We start from the raw sequence: 13111 nt of genomic DNA, 5'->3' as shown, positions 1-13111 counted from the left end.
TCCATTCAAGGGCTTTAAGAGTTCACATCAGGACCTGATTTCCAGCAACCTAGTACGTAATACCCACTCTGCTTTTATTAGCATTGTATCTGCTGCGTGTATGCTGTTATTTTGATTGCACTGCTGGTGCTTACTTGGCATAAGCCACTTTAGTGGGAGGTGGTTTATAAATTAAAAAACAACCCTGATTATTTCACTGGAAAAGGAATGATGAGTATATACATTTCTTGTTTTTTGCCACTGTATCACGGGAATACTAGACACATATGCAAAGGCTTTTTACTTTGACTAGGGCTATCTGCAGATGGCTCCCTCACAACTGCACCATTTCCTGGCTTCGCACTGCTATCTGAAGCTGATGGAAAGGAAATTTTCAGTTAAAAATTCAACTGAAATCAGGGTTACCAACTGACGATCCTCATTCTCATCCCCACATCTCTCTGCCAGATATGCACAATGGATATTGCGACTCTCAGCCTTCCACAGCAAAGCCCCAGAGTCAGACGGCTGTTGAGGTCTCCTGGATAAGATCTACTTCAATGTTTTCGTTTTTAGCTTCCCTGCGCAAAGTGCTCAGCCCCTGACACTTCCAATGATATCAATGGGAGTGATAGGTGCTCAGTGCCTCACAGAATAAGGCCTTCGGAAAGACCAAATTTCACAGTTACCAGAATTTTTCCCTTCTCTGATGGGAAGTGACTTACCCTGTGGCTTTTAACATGTTATTAGTGAATGCAGAAAGAGCACTGGAAAACATATTGTCCTTAGCTGATAGCTATTTAGCACCTGCTCATAATGTTATATAATATTGTATGCTGTTTGGATATAAGGAGGACAAAACGCTGGAAAATAGAATAATCTTCTACCTTGAGATATCTGTAGTATTAAAATTAGGTTCACACCACATATCCAGGGTCTGCAAGAGTTTGCACTGGAGATCAGGATATTCTGCCACATAAGCCTCCACTAGGTTAGTTTTCTCTTGAAGTAGCAATGGAGTGCACATCTAGGAAGAAAAATAGTTTTACACTTGTAAAGCACTACAGAGACATTGTGTTTTATACCTAGTGCAGACTGCTGCCCATCGCATTGGCTCAGCAGCACTGGCCACAGCACTGGAGAGGCGGAGCCAAGTCTCCAGCCACTCCCAGCCTACAGGCACAGAAGCAGTCCCATTTTGCTGCTGCTCAGAATGTGGATAGTGAGCCTTATACCCCTGCATGCGTGCTCGGGATGGGCCACACTCTGTCTCAAAGTCTTCTATACCTAGGTCTGTAAGTGCTTGAGAAAAGTTTTCTGAATTGCTTCAACGTTAGAAAAATATTTCTACATTGAAATATGCTTAAAGGAAGTTTTCTACACAGAATTTTCAACACAAATTTTACCAACAACATTACAAACCTTTGGCATTAGAATTTATTTAACCAAGGCCACCTCTTATCACCACATAGGTAGAAAATACCTCTTATCTTCTACACCCATTATTCTGAATGGGGGGAGCAGGGGAGGAGATGAGATTATTTTTGCATTTAATAAACCCGACTACAGAAACAATAATTTGCAAAACAGAATCAACACAGCTGAAGTTTTATCCCAGTTAGAAAAATATTCTATTAAGATGGAATGTGGTATAAAAAAATCTTTCAGTCACTTCACAGACTGAAATGTTATTTTTAGCAGCTCCCTAGCGACTTCTTGCAAATTAGATATTAGTGTATAGTACTGGTATATAACTTCCACTTTTGTGCAAGACTGTGCGTCTTGTTTAGCAAAGGATACATATGATGATAGAGGAGACTACAGGGGAAACAGACTTACCTTCTCCACATCTAGTTCCAGCTGTAAGTTTAGCTTTATACTCAGAATGGCTGCCTAGAAAACACAAAAGGTAGAAAATATTTCTGGTTGTAGAGGAGAATGTGTATTTGGGAGAGCTTATAAACAGATGTGTTTCTAAATTGAAGTATAGATGGTTTATACACATTTTCCACAGAATGATTCTTTTTATTGTTATATTCTGAATGTGCTAATTACATGCATTTGGCTGCACAGATTTCATTTACAAATCCACAAAAACATCATCAGTGGCACTAAATGTTTTAAACGGTATTAAACCTCAGAAGAAAAATTCTGAGATCAAGCACTCTATTAAAAAATTTAGAGCGAAAAACCAGAGTCTCTAGTCAAGTGTTTGGAAAGACTCAACTGACAGGTAATTTTCTCCAGAATACACATTTAAAAAATGGAACAAAAAAGGATATTTATGAGTTAACTTGAACACAAATCTTGCTGCTTTTAAATTTTCTATGCGGTTATATTTTGTGAAAACATCTCATTCATAAATTTGAATACAACTAAAATAAGATTTTTAGTTTCAATCACTTAAATGTAGCTCCACATACACTAGATGAGATTAATCACAAATAAAAGGATGATAATAATTATATTGTGCCCTTTTATGCTGTGTTCTGAACATTGATGAACTAAGTCTTGTAATCCCCATGTGAAGTTCCTCAGAATCAGTATCCTAATTTTGCAGATGGGAAAGTGAGCCACAGAGTGGCAAAATGATTTGAGGAAGGTCACACAAGCAGTCAATGGCATAACCAGGAATAGAACCAAGATCTTCTGCATTCAAATCCTATGTTTTAACCCCAAAAACTTGCTTCCATACTGGCTTCAGTTTCCCTCCTCTACTAGGTGCAACTCCCACCCTAGTATAATAAGGTGATACAAAACAAAGGATAACTGTTACTCGTGAATTCAAAATCAATACACCCATAACATTCTGCAAGGGGGTTGCTAAAACATGTTCTTTGAGCCCTGATTCAGCAAGGCACATAAACAGTCCAAGCCCATCCCTATTTAGCAAATCACTTAACCATGCACTTAAGTCTCAGGCCTTGTCTACACTACCAGGTTTTGTCGCCAAAACTGCCGTTTGTCGACCCATACAGTGAGTGCATACACACTGCAAGGCAACTTTTGTTGGGGAAAATGCCTGGTTTGGGTGACAAAATTCATCCACCCTCACGAGAGATTTAACTCTTTTTCCTCTACATTTTTGTTGACAAAGTGCACGTGTAGACACCACGCTTCATTTCATCGCTTTAATTGGCCTAAAAGGAGGTATCCCACAATGCCCATCCTGACCCATCCCATCTGGTCAGCAGTTTAAACTCCACTGCCCTGCAGACAGGTAAACAACCATCCGCCCCTCCCCCTTAGAAGCCCCGGGAATTTTTGAAATTCTATTTCCTGTTTGCTCGGGGTGGAGAGGTCTCATCGTATTTTCCCAGGTGACCATGGTGGCTTATCGCAGCAAATGCTGTCCCGCTTGGACCACTGCAGATCTGTTGGATCTGCTCAGTATATGGAGAGAGGCGGCTGTGCAGTCCCAGCTGCGCTTGTGTCAGGGTTCCTTCCCCACTCTGAACTCTAGGGTACAGATGTGGGGACCCACATGAAAGCTCCCTAAGCTTATTTCTACCAACTTAGGTTAAAACCTGGTACGCTGCCACCACCAAGCGATTTAACAAAGAATCAGAGAAAAGACCACTTGGAGACGTCTTCCCCCAAAATATCCCCCCCAGCCTTACACACCCCCTTTCCTGGGGAGGCCTGAGAATAATATCCTAACCAATTGGTTACAAAATGATTAAAGACCCAAATCCCTGGGTCTAGGAACAATGGAAAAATCAGTCAGGTTCTTAAAAGAAGGATTTTATTTAAAAAAAAAAAAAAAAAAGAAAGGTAAAAGAATCACCTCTGTAAAATCAAGATGGAAAACACTTTACAGGATAATCAGATTCAAAACACAGAGGATCCCCCTCTGAGCAAAAACCTTAAAGTTACAGAAAACAGGAATAAACCTCCCTCAACACAGGGAAAATTCACATAAAACAAAAGATAAACTAATCTGCCTTGCCTGCTTACCTATACAGGTTGCAATACTGGAGACTTGGATTAGGATGTTTTGGAGAAGATGTATTTCTGTCTGGCCTCTCTCAGTCCCAAGAGAGAACAACCACGTACACAAAGAGCACAAACAAAAGCCTCCTCCCTCGCCAAGATTTGAAAGTATCTTTTGTCCCCATTGGTTCCTTTGGTCAGGTGCCAACCAGGTTATTTGAGCTTCTTAACCCCTTAAAGGTAAAGAGGAATTTTAGGCTACCCTTATGGTTATGACAGCTTGAGACGTAGGAATTGGGATACCTATGGGCAGATGTCCCAAGGCTTGTGCAAAAAGGGCTAAGATCGGGACTTGTTAGAGTGCAGAGTGAAGATAAAGGAGCTGAGGCAGGCGTACCATAAGGCAAGGGAGGTAAACCATCGCTCAGGTGCTTCACTCTAAGACCTGCTGGTTCTATAGGGAGCTGGATGTTATCCTCAGTCGTGACCCCACCTCCATCACCAAGAGCCCCGTGAATACTTTGGAGGGCACAGAGGCAGCAGAAAGAGGACCTAACCCGGAGGATGAAGTTATTAATGAAGAGGTGGAGTTAGATGAGAATGTGCAGCTCCCAGTGGAGTCACCCGGCGGGGCAGTCAGGCAGCCAGGAACCATTCTCCACTCCAGAGGTGTCTAGCCAGTCTCAGCAGTTGCTCTCTGGTGAGCAAGAAGCAGGAGATGAGATTTCTGGTAAGTGGCTGTGGTTTGTGTAGTATGGAGGTGGGTTCAGGGTACAGAAACATGGGAGGCTGGCTGTGTTTCAGTGAGCTGGACATTTCCCTGTATAGCTAATCAGTATGGCGGAACAGAGTGTTGATGCATGCCAAGATCTCAAAGGAATCCTCCAGAGAGATCTCCAGGAAAGTTTCCTGGAGGTACTTGGTAATCCTCTGATGAAGTTTCCATGGCAGAGTAGCTTTGTTCCTTCCCCCATTGTAGGAAACTTTCCCACACAACTGGTCAATCACCTGTGCAGGGACCAAAGCAGCACATAGGTGAGCAGCATAGGAAGCAGGGCAGAAGCCACAAGCATGGAGTAGATGTAGCCTCATTTCCCTGCTTACCCTTAGCAGTGAGACGTCTGCTAGAATGACCCCCGCCTGTGGAAAAGTGTGGAAGAATTTCAGAATTTGTTCCCTAGAATGCTGCATCACAACCCCTGCAAACAGTGTGTGCTCTTTTCCCCATGTGAAGTAGCCCCCTCCCCGCCCCTGCCAACATTCCCCATGCTTTGGCTGTTCGTGGAGATGTGTGCCTGGCTAGGGTCAGTGAGAAAGTGACGGCAACTTTGCAAAACGTGTATTTAACAGAAACGTTTCAATGCTGTGCGTGAATTTAACAATCCCACTTCTGTGCATTATCCCCTGTGCTTCACCAGATGTGGCCTTCAGGAACACCCCACGCACCCCAGCCAAGCGTCTCCACCACATAAGAAAGCGCCCAAGACGCAGCAAAGAAGACATGTTCTGGGAGGTCCTGAAGTGCTGCAATGCAGAAAAAAGAGAATGAAAGGAGTGCTGGGAAGCCAAACAGCCAGACAGAAAAGAGAATTATGTGTTTACTTTAATCATCTGCTCAGTAGCATCCTTAATGGAGAAACGAACACAGATGCTGAAGTCCTTAATAATGCTGTAGACTGAGCAGATCAGTGCTTGACCTCATCTGCAGCACATTCAGAACCCTTTTCCATGCCTCCCCCCAAACTCCGCCCGCACATTCCTTTCCACCTTCCTGGGCTTCTCAGTTTCCCCTTCACTCCACCCCTGCAGACAACTTTCACAATGATAGCTGGACCTACACACAACTGCGAGATTCTGCCCTTCCCTGGCTCCTCTTTTCCCGCCAAACATCTGTGTGTTTGTGTGTGCTGTTTCTTGCGCAATAAAAGCAAATTTTTATAATGGTAAATCATCTTTATTTTTTTTCTACAAGATGAGATTGCAGGCACTGCCAATACATGTACAGGCATTGTAATCACTTTCTTACAGGAATTCAAGACCCCCAAATGTCACCATTGCTTCCTAGGGAAACTACATGGGATGTAACATTGAAGCAGCTCAGACAGAGATATATGTTACTGGTGGTCATTGTCGAAGTGCTGCCTCAAAGCCTCCCTGATTCAAATAGCTCCCCTCTGGGCTCCTCTGACAGCCCTGGTATCTGGCTGCTCAAAATCAGCTGCCAAGCCGTCTGCCTCAGCACTCGACCCCTGAACAAACCTTTCACCCTTAGCTTCACAGAGATTATGCAACATACAGCTATGACCATAGGAATATTATCCTCAGTGAGGTCCAACCTGCCATCAAGGCATCGCCAGCGTGCCTTTAATCTGCCAAAGGCACATTCCACTGTCATCCAGCACCTACTAAGCCTGTTCTTGAACTGCTCCTTATTGCTGTCCAGGTGTCCTGTGTTAGGTTTCATGAGCCACGGGAGACGCAGGGTCCCCCAAGATCATTATGGGCGGTTCAACACTCCCCACTGTAGTCTTCTGGTTAGGAAAGAAAGTCCCACTTGCAGCTTTCTCTACAGGCTGGTGTTCCTGAAGATGAGTGCATCATGCACCTTCCCAGACCACCCCATCTTGATGTCAGTGAAATGCCCACGGTGACCTACAAGCAACTGCAACACCACAGAGAAGTACCCCTTCCTATTGATGTATTCCATCACAAGGTGCTCTGGTGCCAAAATTGGAAAATGTGTGCCATCTATTGCCCCTCCACAGTTTGGGAAAGCCATCCACTAATTTCTGCAAAGCCATCCACTAATTCATGCATATTTCCTAGAGTCACGGTCCTTCGTAGCAGGTTTAAAAGAGAACTGGATACATTCATGGAGGTTAAGTCCATTAATGGCTATTAGCCAGGATTGGTAAGGAATGGTGTCCCTGGCCTCTGCTTGTCAGAGGGTGGTGATGGATGACAGGAGAGAAATCACTTGATCATTACCTGTTAGGTTCCCTCCCTCTGGAGCACCTGGCACTGGCCACTGTCGGCAGACAGGATATTGGGCTGGATGGACCGTTGGTCTGACCCAGTATGGCCATTCTTATGTTCACCATTCAGTGCTTGTTTCCCGAGCCCAAAAGCAACGTTCTACCCTGCACACCTGCTCTGTGAATGCCAAAAGCAATCTAAGTTGCTTCTATCCATATCACGCAGAATGTTGGGCGCCTGGAAGTCTTCTTCAGTTAGGAAATTCATGATTAACTGCACTGCCATCTGCACTGTCTTCAGGAGAGTTAATAGAGCATAGGAAAGCAGTGCGGGATCCATCCCTTCTCACAAAGATGACAGGGTGCACAGCAAAGAAGGGCAGTTGAAAAATGACGCGAAAGAAAGCCCATACTCCATAGGACAGAAAACAATGCATCACGGGACATTTAGCACTGTCCAACAGAAGGACTGCAGGATAGGTACCCACAGTGCATTGCTCACACTGTCAGTGATGATGCCCCGACTATGGATGTGATCTGCTGACAGAGGGAGCAAGTGTGAACACAAAATTACGATTTTTATTAGGTCGACTTTTGGGTGTCAACGTCACTTTTGTCAACACAAATTGGTAGGGTAGACATGGCCTCAGTGAGTTAAATCTCAATCTTAAGCACATACTTAAGTGATTTGTAGAAATGCTTTTCTTGGTTTTATGACTACCAGTGTTAGAAACAAACAAACAGAAGACCCTATTGAAGGGTATATTTACAGAGTCCAGATCTTTGAACAGAAAGGACAACATCAGATAGTATCAGCATGTTTACAATATGAATAATAAAAGAAGAGATAGGCCTAACTGAACTAAAGATGTGACTGACTTGGCTACTGTATCTGTTTTAATATTTATTTTGTTATTGTGATGTTTGGTATTGTTCAACTCCACAAAAAAGTCTTCTATAAAATTACCCCATTTTTAATACTATTTTTACAGAGGATAAGATCTCCAGGGATGTAACAACTCATTCAGGGACTCATTTTGCTGTCCGATAAGTATTTCAGCACATAGATTATGTGCTTTAGCTGATACTTAAAGATAAACCCCACCACGGTCACTGAGTATTTCTCCATCACACAGCTTTGTGCATACTCTACACTGGACCAGGAGTAGCCAGAATAACTGGAAACTAGTAATCCTGTTAACTTAGTTGTAGAAGCCTCAGATCAAAGTTGGATCAGCAAGGCAATCGGAATTCCAAATCCTAGCTGCCTTCACCACTCCTCCAACTGTTAAGCAAGACCAACAACTACCTTTTAAAAATGATCCCCTCAGCACATTATCCAGGAACCCTAAAATCCTTGTAATGTCTGCATGCACAATGCATTTATTAGGAAGGCCTCTACACGCACTCTGAAACCAACATAACCCACATGTGAAAATGTCTCTTACAAATCCTGAATACTAGCATGTGCTGCCTTTTCTGCTCCTACTAATGCATTCCAGTTCCCAGTAAGAATAAAAATAACAGCAAAGAAATAACCCAGACAAGCATTTGGGCTACATTAACTCCCCTGCCCCTCCCACGCACTTCCAAAGTGGATCAAATTAGAAGCATGGGAAAGGTATATATTTTTCTTCCATTTCCCTTCCCAAGCCTATGGAGGGCAGGTATGTGATGAGGGCTATGTACTGACAGGGGTGCCTGATACAGGAAAAAGGGTAAAATAGGAAGAAAAGGTGATGACGAATGGTCTGATCCAAAGCCACTGAAGACAATGAGTCCTTTTATTGTCTTTTATTAAGGGCTTTGGGTCAGGCTCTGTTCGAGCAGCAGTCAGAATAAACATCATATCTGGACAAAACACAAAAATGATCCAAGATGCTGTTCACATGGGGACCGATGCCCACAGCTTGCCCTCAGTTAGGACATTCTTCTTAAAATGGCTACTTTCTCCTATGGTTCTCAGTGGCACTCGGATGACAGGCAAAGATGACCGTTTACCTGCTCCCCAGTGTTCTTCTCCACCTCATCCCACAGGGGGCCATCATCTTCCCTAAGCGCAATTTGGGGGTGACCATTAGGAATGATGGGATGTGGGGGGGGGAGATTTTGAAAGAGGATGATTTTTTGTTTATCTGAAGAAGATTTTGTGCGTTAGCCTTTACTGATGGGAAAACTTCCAGCTAAACAAAATAAAAATGAAAACATTTACCAATAAGTGCAAGTATTTTTCTTCAGATATTACCTGTTACACCAGATCTACTCAAATAGAGGGGGAAACTCAGATGTGTGGGTGCGTGTGAGCACACACACACGCACAGTGTAACGCAAAGTACAGGGGGGATGGGAAAACAGGTGTGCGCACATGCAGGGGACTGTGGAGAACAGGATGGAGGAGACTTGGGTGTGTGTGCAGAGGTGAGGACAGGAGGGGCAGGGAATTTGGAGGACAGGAGGGGCAGGGAATTTGGAGGACAGGAAGGGCAGGGAATTTGGAGGACAGGAGGGGCAGGGAATTTGGAGGACAGGAGGGGCAGGGAATTTGGAGGACAGGAGGGGCAGGGAATTTGGATCGGAACCCTGTGTGCTCGCGTATGCACATAAGTATGTTGGAAGACAGAAGGAAAGGGGAAACTGGACCGAACACTGGCTGTTTTGCGCAGCTTCGATGACACAGCACAGCTTTAAACCCAGTGTAACTAGTCAGTATGTCTGGCCAGGCTACTTTGTGATGCACCTGAGTTACATTAAGCAGCAAGAGTGTATCTGTGAATCTGGCCCTAAAAGGTTTAACGTTGATATTGCCGTCTTCCAATTAGAAATATCACATAGAATCATAGAAGATCAGGGTTGGAAGGGACCTCAGGACCTAGTCCAACCCCCTGCTCAAAGCAGGACCAACACCAACTAAATCATCCCACCCAGGGCTTTCTCAAGCCTGACCTTAAAAACCTCAAAAGTAGGAGATTCCACCACCTCCTTAGGTAACCCATTCCAGTGCTTCACCACCCTCCTAGTGAGAAAGTTTTTCCTAACCTCCAACCTAACCCTCCCCCACTGCAACTTGAGACCATTACTCCTTGTTCTGTCATCTGCTACCACTGAGAACAGTCTAGAGCCATCCTCTTTGGTACCCCCTTTCAGGTAGTTGAAAGCAGCTATCAAATCCCCCCTCATTCTTCTTTTCCGCAGACTAAACAATCCCAGTTCCGTCAGCCTCTCCTCAGAAGTCATGTGCTCCAGTCCCCTAATCATTTTTGTTGCCTTCCACTGGAGGCTTTCTAATTTTTTCATATCCTTCTTGTAGTGTGGGGCCCAAAACTGGACACAGTACTCCAGATGAGGCCTCACCAATGTCGAATAGAGGGGAACGATCACGTCCCTTGATCTGCTGGCAATGCCCCTACTTTATACACCCCAAAATGCCACTAGCCTTCTTGGCAACAAGGGCACACTGTTGACTCATATCCAGCTTCTCATCCACTGTAACCCCTAGGTCCTTTTCTGCAGAACTGCTGCCTAGCCATTTGGTCCCCAGTCTGTGGTGGTGCATGGGATTCTTCCATCCTAAGTGCAGGACTCTGCACTTGTCCTTGTTGAACCTCATCAGATTTCTTTTGGCCCAATCCTCTAATTTGTCTAGGGCTCTCTGTATCCTATCCCTACCCTCCAGCATATCTACCTCTCCTCCCAGTTTAGTGTCATCTGCAAACTTGCTGAGGGTGCACTCCAGGCCATCCTCCAGATCATTAATGAAGATATTGAACAAAAATGGCCCCAGGACTGACCCTTGGGGCACTCTGCTTGATATCGGCTGCCAACTAGAAATGGAGCCATTGATCACTACCCGTTGAGCCCGACAATCTAGCCAGCTTTCTATCCACCTTATAGTCCATTCATCCAGCCCATACCTCTTTAATTTGCTGGCAAGAATACTATGGGAGACCATGTCAAAAGCTTTGCTAAAGTCAAGGAATAACACGTCCTCTGCTTTGCCTCCTCCACAGAGCCAGTTATCTCATCATAGAAGGCAATTAGATTAGACAGGCATGCCTTGCCCTTGGTGAATCCATGCTGACTGTTCCTGATCACTTTCCTCTCCTCTAAGTGCTTCAGAATTGATTCCTTGAGGACCTCCTCCATGATTTCTAGGGACTGAGGTGAGGCTGACTGGCCTGTAGTTCCCCGGATCTTCCTTCTTCCCTTTTTTAAAGATGGTGTGACAAAGCTCTGTCCTTGCCTCTGTGGGTCCCGCGTTTCCTGGCAGATTTCGCTAGCCTCAGAGGCTCACTGTGACCCTCCACGTAACCCTTCTTTCTCTCGAGACAAGGGTCACAGTCTACTGAGCCATTTTCATCATAAGCCAGCAAGGGAGGTGAGGGGAAGTTATCCTTCCTTGCACAGTCTCTGTTGTCTCCCAGTCTCAGTGATTTATCACGGGGTGGGGGAGCCCGGGTCCACCTTCTACTCCGGGCTCCAGCCCAGGGACCCTAATAGTATCAGCTATGGTAGCTGACCTTTTAGAAACATGACATGTACAATTCCCTGGGCTATTTCCCCCACAGCAGCCCTCACTTCCTCAAGCTCCACTTCACCCTTACCTCAGGGCCTCCTTCCTTGTGCCTGATATGGTGTGTACTACTCAGCCTCTCCAACAGCACAACTTCCTTCCACAGCTCCTGACACGCACACCCACCTGACTAACTGGGAGGCTTTTAACTAGTTTCAGCCAGCCCCGATTGGCTTCAGGTGTCCCAATCAACCTAGCATTCTCCCTGCCTTCTGGAAAGTTCTTAATTGGCCCCAGCTGTCTTAATTGACCTAGAGCTGCTTCCATTTCACTTAACCTGGTACCAGGGATTTGTTTAGCCTGGAGCCAATATATCTATCTCCCACTACTTTTCTATAGCCATCTGGCCTTGCCCCGTCACAATGGGCACTACATTAGCCTTTTTCCAGTCGTCCAAGACTTCCCCCGATCCCCATGCATTTTCAAAGATAATGGCCAATGGCTCTGCAATCACATCCGCCAACTCCTTTAGCACATGACAACATCCTCATTGAGTTTCTTTTTTATTGTTCACATCTTAATTTTTTAATTAAAAAAAGAAAATTTCCACACAAGAACTATATTAAAATGCAGTTAACATATCAGTGTTTTGGGGTAAAATACATTACAGGGATGTTTTAATTGTGCACAAAGCAACCCAGGAAAGTCGCAGTTAAGATTAAATTTAAAAGCAATCCAAACATATTAACATCTGGAAAGTCAGTTAGAGAACCCAAACAGCTTTAACTCTGCCCTATAGTGACCCCATAGCAAAAGAACAATATAATGTATATTCTAACATCAGTTGAATCTAATAAATTTAAGACTACAAACATGAATATGCTATAATCATAATCATATTAGGCATCACTAGAGGGCTGAGTTAAGGTATTCTGCCTGTCTGAAATGTGAATTGCTAGACCCTTAACATGTTTGGATTTATTTTAAGTTTATCCCTAACTCTGAATTTCCTGGGTTTATCATTCTTGTTTTTTGGAATAATTAAACCATCCCAGTAATGTATTTTACTCTAAATTACTGACATGTACTCTCAACCCTAACCTGTGCTACTGCAGCTTTTGTTAGAGACCACTAAGATTAAAATAAATAAATGGTATATTTTAATGCCTTTATCACCTAATTCCTAATTTTAGCAATTAGCCCTAGATACAATTAACAAATCTGTTTCTTTTATTGAAAACTAGCAAATATTAGCTCAATATATTTATGAAATCCATTTTCTGTACAAAATCAATAAATACAGAAGGAGAAGGTAATTTATTTGTTAAAAATGAAATGCAAAAATTATCTCCCCATCCCTGCTAAACCTTAACCCCAATGTTCTTGTATAAAAAACAAACAGAAAAAGAAAAAAGTCCCTAGATTTCTAATGCAGAGAGCTTTGAGTGGGAGTTCTCTCAAGCCCAGGAATATTTCTGGTTGTCAGAGGCTAAAAAGATTATTTATTGTTTCCTTCCTAAACCCAGCTCCACTACCACCTGTTCAGAATTTAATATAAAGCTGTTAAACAAAACCAGAACTTTGATGCTGATTGCGAAAACAAGTTTCACTGTATCTGACCCGAGAAGCACTTACCTCTGATCCACAAGCAAAGGAATTTGATTTTTTTTTAGCACAGCTATCTTTTTACCTTTATAAGCTGTTTAAAAAATGT

General features: G+C 43.7%; 1 protein-coding gene across 11 annotated transcripts in view; it reads right to left on the bottom strand.

Annotated features, from left to right (window-relative positions):
- The window catches only part of EXD3 (exonuclease 3'-5' domain containing 3), a 556345-nt gene that overhangs the window by 387878 nt on the left and 155356 nt on the right, over positions 1-13111 (bottom strand). For all 11 annotated transcript variants that reach the window (XM_077836023.1, XM_077836024.1, XM_077836021.1 and 8 more), the window contains 2 exons: positions 1819-1872; positions 867-1006 (listed from right to left, as the gene is read on the bottom strand). In XM_077836023.1, the coding sequence (XP_077692149.1) occupies positions 867-1006; positions 1819-1872 (194 nt within the window). The remainder of the gene's footprint in view (positions 1-866; positions 1007-1818; positions 1873-13111) is intronic.

This window comes from Eretmochelys imbricata, chromosome 16, assembly GCF_965152235.1.
Source record: "Eretmochelys imbricata isolate rEreImb1 chromosome 16, rEreImb1.hap1, whole genome shotgun sequence".
Classification (NCBI taxonomy): Eukaryota; Metazoa; Chordata; order Testudines; family Cheloniidae; genus Eretmochelys; species Eretmochelys imbricata.
Note: the sequence above shows the minus strand (reverse complement) of the source record. Positions and strands in the feature narration are given on the sequence as shown.